This window comes from Raphanus sativus, chromosome 6, assembly GCF_000801105.2.
Source record: "Raphanus sativus cultivar WK10039 chromosome 6, ASM80110v3, whole genome shotgun sequence".
Classification (NCBI taxonomy): domain Eukaryota; kingdom Viridiplantae; phylum Streptophyta; class Magnoliopsida; order Brassicales; family Brassicaceae; genus Raphanus; species Raphanus sativus.
This window is the reverse complement of record NC_079516.1, coordinates 36,067,765-36,076,741: the sequence shown is the minus strand read 5'-3', so window position 1 is coordinate 36,076,741 and position 8,977 is coordinate 36,067,765. Positions and strand designations below refer to the sequence as shown.

The 8,977-nt window shown below is 37.4% G+C and overlaps 2 protein-coding genes across 3 annotated transcripts; both read right to left on the bottom strand.

The window, feature by feature from the left end:
• Positions 1-248: 248 nt before the first annotated feature.
• Positions 249-1,363, bottom strand: LOC108809117 (uncharacterized). 2 transcript variants are annotated; one of them, XM_018581248.2, is made up of 2 exons: positions 1,178-1,363; positions 249-952 (listed from the first exon to the last, which is right to left on the bottom strand). In XM_018581248.2, exon 2 carries the CDS (start codon positions 936-938, stop codon positions 306-308), a length of 633 nt encoding a protein of 210 aa, XP_018436750.1. In that variant the 5' UTR covers positions 939-952; positions 1,178-1,363; the 3' UTR covers positions 249-305. The 2 variants fall into 2 exon arrangements, with proteins under 2 accessions (XP_018436750.1, XP_018436749.1); XM_018581247.2 differs by having other exon boundaries at positions 249-987; positions 1,178-1,348.
• A 3,834-nt stretch (positions 1,364-5,197) lies between these two features.
• Positions 5,198-7,676, bottom strand: LOC130495455 (uncharacterized). The gene is made up of 2 exons (XM_056986835.1): positions 7,243-7,676; positions 5,198-6,036 (listed from the first exon to the last, which is right to left on the bottom strand). Exon 2 carries the CDS (start codon positions 6,034-6,036, stop codon positions 5,359-5,361), a length of 678 nt encoding a protein of 225 aa, XP_056842815.1. The 5' UTR covers positions 7,243-7,676; the 3' UTR covers positions 5,198-5,358.
• Positions 7,677-8,977: the final 1,301 nt, after the last annotated feature.

Genomic DNA, 8,977 nt, shown 5'->3' with positions numbered 1-8,977 from the left:
ATATTCTCATTGTTCGCCTTTGGGATCTCCATCTTCCAGCTCAACTCTCCCATGGACACAGAAACACGTCTTTTACACCTTTTGCTTTGGTTTAATCTTCATCTCTCAATGGCTTATGGGCTAGAAGATTATCTTGAATCAAACCGTACCTTTTGGTGGGTTTGTGTTTGCTTTCCTTCTCACAAAGCTTATGTTCCCAGTTAAAATTGCTCATCTCAAGACATTCTAGCGTATGTGACAATTAGAAACGTTCAAATAAAAGTTCTATAATGCAAAATCTTCATGCAAAAAAAAAATCAAACATATCAAAACCGTTCTGCTAATCTAGCAGAGGCTGCTCGGAGCTTGGAGTAAACCTTGCCAGCTGGAGACCCCAAGATGAGACTACACAAAGAATCCCTCGCGATTTTAATGTTAGAGAATGCTCCCAAGATGTGGATCCTCGTGTCAGCGATCACAATCCTCGTCTTTGTAGAATTCTCAATCGCAAACTTGGTCTTCCCTCCTTTCCCCGACAATCTCCCTATAGCTCTTGACAGATGCTCCCCTTTAAGAGTCTTGACATCCTTGATCTCAAAAGACTCAACGTAGAGCTCGTCCATCCTCAGGAGGGAGATGGCATCAGGGACATCGAAACCGAGTATGAAAGCGTGCACGAAATCAGCAGATTTTTGAAGGTTACTGACGTCGGGGGTGTCGGCTATGGTTTTGAGCTCGACTCTGCGGGAGTTGTGATTCATGCGGATGTCAACTTTCATCTGGTCGACGACAGTAGTGCTGATGTCTAACCAAGCTTTCTTGAGAGGAGAGTAGCGGTTTGGTGGGACGGATACCTTCCTGAGCTGGACCTTGCCATCAGACATTTCGTGAGCCTTGAGTGGCTTAAAGATTGGCTTAGCAGGAAGTGTCTCCGGTTCAGTTGCTGATTGAATTTCCATATCAGTTGATTCTTCTGCCTTTTTTTGAACGATTATATCTTTTTCAAACCTATATAAGAGAGCATACATACGTATATATATTATATCACACAGAGAAGAGGAGACATAATTTATGCGTCCACTAGCTAAAATTGTTACAGATACAAAAGTGGAACGTAATATCTGAAAAGTCAAATCTTCCTATAGAATCTACTATATATCGTAAGTTCAATTACGGTATAAGAAGAAGAGAAGAGCACCTGGATTGCTAGAGGATGTCGCCGGCAGAGGAAGAAGAAACTAGGAGAAAGACAGACTTGTAACTCGTGAATGTTCGTGTTCAAAAAGTAGGGTTGTTGTTTCGATTTTTATAGGGTGCAACAACGCCGAACTATAATATTGGACTCTTGAGGCCTATAATTGTTAACTGGCCCAATATTGACCCATAAAACATTAAACAAAAAAATGTTGCCCGGGAAAAACTTCATAATTGTTGTAAATAAAGAAGAGAAGAGAAGAGACAAATTGGTGTGTCTTATTCCATGAATAATGATCTCCTTATATAGGATACAATAGCTTGGAGACAAAGCTTAACTTGGAGTGGGGAACAAGTATATCTAGGACTTTCCATATGGACATCACTACAATATTTATAACACTTCCCCTTGATGTCCAATATGTCGAAGTGCTTTCGAAACGCTGTAGATGCTGCCTCGTTAAAAACCGAGATTGTAATGCCATAACCGTCTAGAGTTTGTAATGTGTTTGGAATACTGCCTCGTTAAAACCTTTCCATGGTAAACCCAAAAACCCAATGTGGTAAAAACGGGAAGCCATGGATAGGAAAAAGAGTACAGCCGCATTACTTCCCCTGAAGTGAACATCACTGAAGGCTTCTCAGTGATCGCATACCAATCTGCTGCATAAGCTTCCTGAGCGTGCATGTTGGTAATGCCTAAGTGAAGAGGTCGGCTGAGTTCTCGCTGGATCTGACTTAGAGTACCTTGACCTCTCCTTCTTTCTGAAGATCATGGGTGAAGAAGAACTTGGGGAGAACATGATTAGTCTTGTCACCCTTGATGTAACCATCTTTGAGCTGAGCTATGCAGGCCGCATTGTCTTCGTAAAGAACGGTCGGCTCGTCTTTACCATCCGTGATCCCACATGCTGTCCGAATATGGTGTGTCATGAGTCTCAATCAGACATACTCTCTGCTTGCTTCATGGATCGCCAATATATCCGAGTGATTGGATGATGTGGCTGATATAGTCTGCTTGACTGATCTCCATAAAATGGACGTGCCTCCATATGTGAAAACATAGCCGGTTTGGGACTTAGCACTGTGTGGATCGAACTGGTAACCTGCATCAACAAAATGCTTTCATGATATTCATGGTCCATTCGGATCATATGGTTTATCTCTCTTAGATAAATTCGACCATGAATGTCTTTGTATGTCCATGATCTGTCCGGATCATGACATCATCCATAATCCATCCGGATTATGTTTTTGTCCACTATATATCTTATTCATATCCTTTGACCAAAACTCTTTATGAACTTTTAGTATATGTCCACGGCATGTTCATGAAGTGGCTATTGTGTTATAGTTTGAAGTTTAATCAAAACTAAGCCACTTTTTGGTCAATAGGACGTTCCTCTCACTTGGATGGTTTAGGTCGGATTTAAGACCTAGAGGAACTGGTCGGAACAAGCTGGACGGGATGGATTGGTTGGGACCAATTATGATTAAGGTCGAACTAGGTCGGACATGATCCTAGTCAGTATGGTTCCCTTTGGTCGTGAATCTGATGGATTCTCAGACCATTTGATCAATCTATTCTTGGTACGTTGAATCATAGATCCCAACATTCATATACGGCTAATGATCTCTACTATAGATCTTCGTAGTCTTTTCATAGCCTTTCCAAGAATCAATCATTAATCATCCTTTCTTTAAGTATAAACACAAGGAATATATTGACTACTATATGGACTGATCAGAAACGTTCTTATAGAACTTTCTACTAAGCATCACTTAGTCTTATCATATCGTGTGTACATACACGCATGCAGCTGCATTTCAGTCCATGAACAACGCAGGAACGATGTTGTTATATGAGAACTTCTTTCTTATTTCTCAAGGTATCTTATGTTACCTTTATATCCAGTGATATATCCAATGTCTACTACATCTTCCTTAGATGTCCAAATCTTTATTAATTTCGATATTGGGTAGTAGTAGCATTCACCACCTAGGAATTTATTTCCTTGTTCCTTAGTCCCTGTGAGTATCCTTGTGTGATCAAGCCATTCCTTTCGAATGCTTTATGTAGCAACATGTACGACCACTTGTCTGTACTTTCATGTTCTAAAGCTCACGATTTTCTTTTCCTCACAAGACTCATTTGTTCACTGGTTAGATGGCGTCTATCTTATGTATTTGGCCAATACGCCCATCATATTCATTCTTTACTATAACTCCACGTCCCATTCATTTCTCTATGATGAGTACTCTTACGTGGGTTAGTGATCCTCGCATATCTCTTATGCTCAAGTGCTTTCTCTTTATCACTTATGAGTGTGTGTATGTGTCGACACCTTATATAATGTTCCATCGCGTTCTATCGCGTTCTAGACATGATACAATCGATTGAGATTTTATTATTATCAGGATCATTGAATACTTTGTAGTTTGCAAGGCTACATTGTATGATACCTGTACCTTAGGACCGGCCGGTCTTATCTCATTGTCTAGTATGGTTTCTCTTTCATGAACCCGGATCTATCATTATGAGCACCTTATCTCTTTCTATCCGAGGTTCCTTATATATGGAACATACTTGTCTATCTTGTATAGACTTCTACAGCAACTTGATTATGTCTCTACTAGGACATTTATATAGTGGTGCTAAGCTGGTATGAATTAGTCGTTCTTTCGGGTCTGTCTGGCTATCATTCTTTCTTTGTTTATGGACGTCCAGTACATATATATCTGGTCCGAGGATCTTTGCCAAGACTTGGATGGTTAAAACCATTCCACTTTCACTTTCTATTTACCAGCTTATAGCTTTCTCCATGATGTTGGATAGTCGGATTCATCTTGTATGTAATCCGTGTACCTTGGCCACAATATGATCACCTTTGTTTGGCTCATGGTCTCACTGAATTCGTGGGAGAAAGATCATGTTCTCTTATCCAACATATATTCCCGATTTTCATCTCATCCTTAGATGAGGTATTCCATCCTAGATGGCACATAGGTATGTGGTGGTTTATTCATAGACTCTTAGGATGGTCTATATCTGGATTATGACCCTTTATCATCTTTAGACGGGAATATCTATGCTCACTTTATATGGCCTGATGTATCTTATCTTTCATACATGTATTCTTGTGGTGTACCCAAGCTTATAGACTTTTGAAGTCTCAACCTTATAGGTTATGCCTTATACGGCCAAGCTATAATGCCTTATGGCCTTCAGCCAGGCTTATCATGTTCGGGTTTTATAGTATGGTCATGGACCACACGGAGTGTTTATTCTCCCCCTCATGAACATGCTATAAAGTACGTTTGTTTGTCCTCACTTAAACGTAATGCTTGGAAGGTCAGCATGGTTTTAGACCATGATACACGAATTTGTGGTCTGGTCATGATCACGGGTTTTGTTCTCACTATCCCCATGATCAGATTATACTTTCGTGTTGCTTGGAACAATGAAGCCTACTGAGTTTCCCTTGTGTACATGTTTCACAACGTGAGATCTTATGGGATAACTCTTTGTGCCTTATTAATCAAGTTCAGACCATGATGGCTAATCCGGTCATGCCATAAAGTGTATAAATTCGTTGGTGAACCTTACTGGTTACCTAGGCTTTTATGCCTTATCACACTGATCCTTAGCATAGTATTAGATCAGTAGGGAGAATGTAGTCTCGACCTCTTTTATATGTATGCCTTTGGCGATTTTCATAAGCTAAAAGGAACATTTCCTTTTGCTTTGCTCTGCCCATTGGTTTATTATTGAAACCATTTTGAGGTGGCTTGAAAATGCCACTTCGACCTTTACTCCCTCCTCGGCCATGATTGGATCTACAACCACGGTTATTGTGGTATCCTTGTCCATGGCCAGTGGGGATTTTGGGTCTTTCTCAATGGGTTTTAGGTGATAAATTTCCTGCCTCTTAAGGCCATGCCTTAGGCGTGGTGATCTAGACATACTCTTCTCGAGTTTTCATTCTCGTTTGTCAATAAAAAATATTTCTCAAGCAAATCAATCAAGATAAAAGAAAAACTTTTATTAATGCTATGAAATTTGAATGACAAATTATATTTAAAACAAAACACCAAATCATAAGTATGAAATCAGAATGTCAAAAGGCTTAAACAATAGCCGGCCAGTCCATAATAACATCTTGGACGTGGCTCACATTTGGTTCTCTATTCAATGAATAAACCAATCTCATCATCTATATGATTCCACCCGAATTTTCTTTTCTTAGCTTCTTCAGCATCACCGTATATCATCTCACATTGATACTCGGCACTTATTTCCATAACATAGTCGAGTTTGTCGAGGTTGACTTTCCTTTTCTGCTTCTTTTCCTCAAGAGCTGAAAGGTATGAGAGAAGGTCGTAATAGGTTGTGAAACCTTTAGCCTTCTGTGATAACAACACTTCCTTTGAATGGATCGTGTCACGAGTCTTGCTTAACAAGTCATAGTTTGTTATCACTACACCACATAGTTTAAGACTATAGGTGATTCTCATAAGATCAAAGTGATAGTCATCCACGGATTCATAATCCTGGAACCTCAGAGCCTTCCATTCTTTCATGGACTCATCTAGTAGTGGCTCGAAGAACATGGTGTTCAATCTCGACCAGAGATCGTAAGGATCGTTGATGTAACTGCACTCATCATACAGATCCTTCACGAGATGCTTTTTCATTATCAAAACAGCTCTACGCCTTTCATATGCAAGGGTATCATTGCCGTATTTGATACACTTCCCAAGTCCTTTAGACTTTAAATCGGCTGAAGTGTTCATCGCCCAATCAAGGTAATTGTCTCCATTGAGATCAAGGGCTGGGTAATCCGAGTGATGGAGTCTCGACATCTGAATCATATCAAAATGATTTGTGTTAGTACATACAATTTTCTGATGCCATTGGCTATCCAAGAAATAAAAGGCACTCGGCTAGTATGTAAACAATAAAGCCATATGGCTTGTGTGACCAATGCCATTCGGCTATTACACAATTAAATCACATTGCCAGCAAACAAATAAGAGGGCCATACGGCCAGTTTGCATTCTCTTTAGAAATTTACTTTCTCATAACTCATCCATCACTTAATCAACTTATTTGATTTATAAATCCCTTGAAAATAGTGGGATGGAAGAGTGCATGGTTTAGCCATACCATATGGTATGCTACATCGACCCATGCGATTTAATGGTCTAGTAGTACCATTCGGTACACATCCTCGACCAAATAAAACGGATCGTGATTTAGCTGCACTGTGGTGCGCATCATCCATCACCGGTGATTGTGGATCACCGTGGATCATCGAGGATCACCGTGGATCACCTTGGATCACTGATCATCGTAGATTATCGCGGATCATCGAGGATCATCATGGATCATAGATCAACGCGGATCATCGTGGATGATCACCGTGAATCATAGGTGAAAAATCTAGTTGCACCTGAGGGTGAACATCATCGACCATTGATTTTGTTTTATGGTCTAATCGTACTTAAGAGTACGTATCATCGACCTTTACTTCATATGGTCTAGTCATACCTATTGGTATGCATCATTGACTTAAAAGAAAATCATGGTCTAGCCACACTATGGTGTGCATCATCGACCAAAAGATGTGGAAAACATTAACCTTATGTTTTGTTTGGACATATAGCGTGTCATCCTTAAAGGGGTATCACTTGTTGTCCATACAAAACGAAAGTCATGTAATCACATGCTTTATATTTTAGGGTTTAGGGTTTCTTAAAATCAGATTTAAACTTTTAAGGATTAGGGTTTAAAATTCAAATCTGTTTTTAGGATTAGGTTAAACATTGACCTTAAATTTTGTTTGGACATATAGCGTGTCATCCTTAAAGGGGTATCACTTGTTGTCCATACAAAACTAAAGTCATGTAAAACTATTAAGGGTTTAGGGTTTTGATTTTAAAATAAACAAGAACTAAAATCAACCAAATCAAATCGCAAAATTTTTAAATCGGATAAAAAGATGAAGAGAAGTTTGAAACCCGAATTGCTTGAACCACAAGTAAAGATTAGGGTTCTTGAGATCTTACCTTAATCTTTGCCGATCTTTTCTCCTTGGTTCCTCTTTTAGAAACCTTAAATAATCAACAATGAAAGTTTTAAAGTTGGATTAGTATGAGATCTAAGAACAATAGAAATCGAAATTAAGAGAGATAAGGAGTTGGCGGCTATTAGGGTTTTGGATGATCTTTGATGGCGCGGCTTGCACTGGGAGGTGACGGCGCGTCTGGAGTCGGATTGATGCGTGGTCTGCGGCGCTAGATTCGTCTCGTCAAGAGCTTCAATTTGATATATTACTCGCCGTCTGGATCCTTACGGTTAGGGAGATATGACGATTTAAAGTTGCGGCTGAAATTAAGATTTTTGTGGTCGCTGGATTTTAGCTAGGGTTTAGAGTCTCGTGCTGATAACGTGTTGTAAATAAAGAAGAGAAGAGAAGAGACAAATTGGTGTGTCTTATTCCATGAATAATGATCTCCTTATATAGGATACAATAGCTTGGAGACAAAGCTTAACTTGGAGTGGGGAACAAGTATATCTAGGACTTTCCATATGGACATCACTACAATATTTATAACAATAATATTATTTTTCTTTGTTCCAACAACTGATAGAGCATTTTCAACCCTCTCTTATTTTTACTTCTATAACAATATTTAGAATCAAAATTACTTCAATCCACTTTTATTTCTACTTCTAAAATAGAGATTGCTATTTTCTCCTCTATCTATGGAGGAAGAAATATTTCAATCCTCTATTTTTTGTTCTATTCGAAGATTTCTATTTTAGAAAAATACATTAGAACAAAATACATCTCTATTATAGAGTTTCTCTATTTTAGAGGTAAAAATAGAGGAATACATTGCAGATGGCCATAGAAGATGAGAATGCTATCAGTATCTTAGAAGATGAAGATTCTGATGAAGAAGAGTTTAGGGTCACTGCTCTGGGAATGCAATTCTTTGTTTTTTTTTTTGAAACTACTTTGTGTGCTAAATTGTTGAGAGATTCTCTTTTTTTTTGTGCACCTGAGATTCTTTAGAATCATCTCTACATGATTGTCTAAATAATAGATTCGGTTCTGGAAACTGTTTATAAGATTTTGAACCATGTACATATCTTCTTGCTATTTGTTTTATATTATTATTTGAGAAGTTAATTTATTTACTTGTCATCTTCTCTATGATTATAGGAGAAAATAATTTATTTAATTTTCATTTTCTCAATAATTTTAGGACAAGTTATAGTTTAATCTATACTATTTTTTATAATATGATTATAGGAGAGATGAGTTTATTTACATGTCATTTTCTCCATAATTCTAAGATAAGTTATAGTTTCATCTATACTATTTTTATAATTTTATTTTAATATATATTTATCATGATAACCTATATATATACTATTATTTGAGAAGTTAATTTGTTTATTTGTAATTTTCTAGGATAAATCTTTAGTTTAACTAATATTATTATTTAAAATTTTATTTTTAATATATATTTATCATGATATTTAAGATCATTAATAAACACTAACATAATCTGCCGATATATATTATTATTTATACTTATCATGAGATTTAGGATACTGATTAATAAATATATATTTACAGTTGATATTAAAATATCTTAATTATGTTTAAATGCCAAGTTATATGAAGTTTAAAATATAAATTGTATAAACCAACATAATTAAATAAACACACCAATGTACATACATTTATCATACGTATATAATGCCGTGTCGAATTATATGTTATTATTC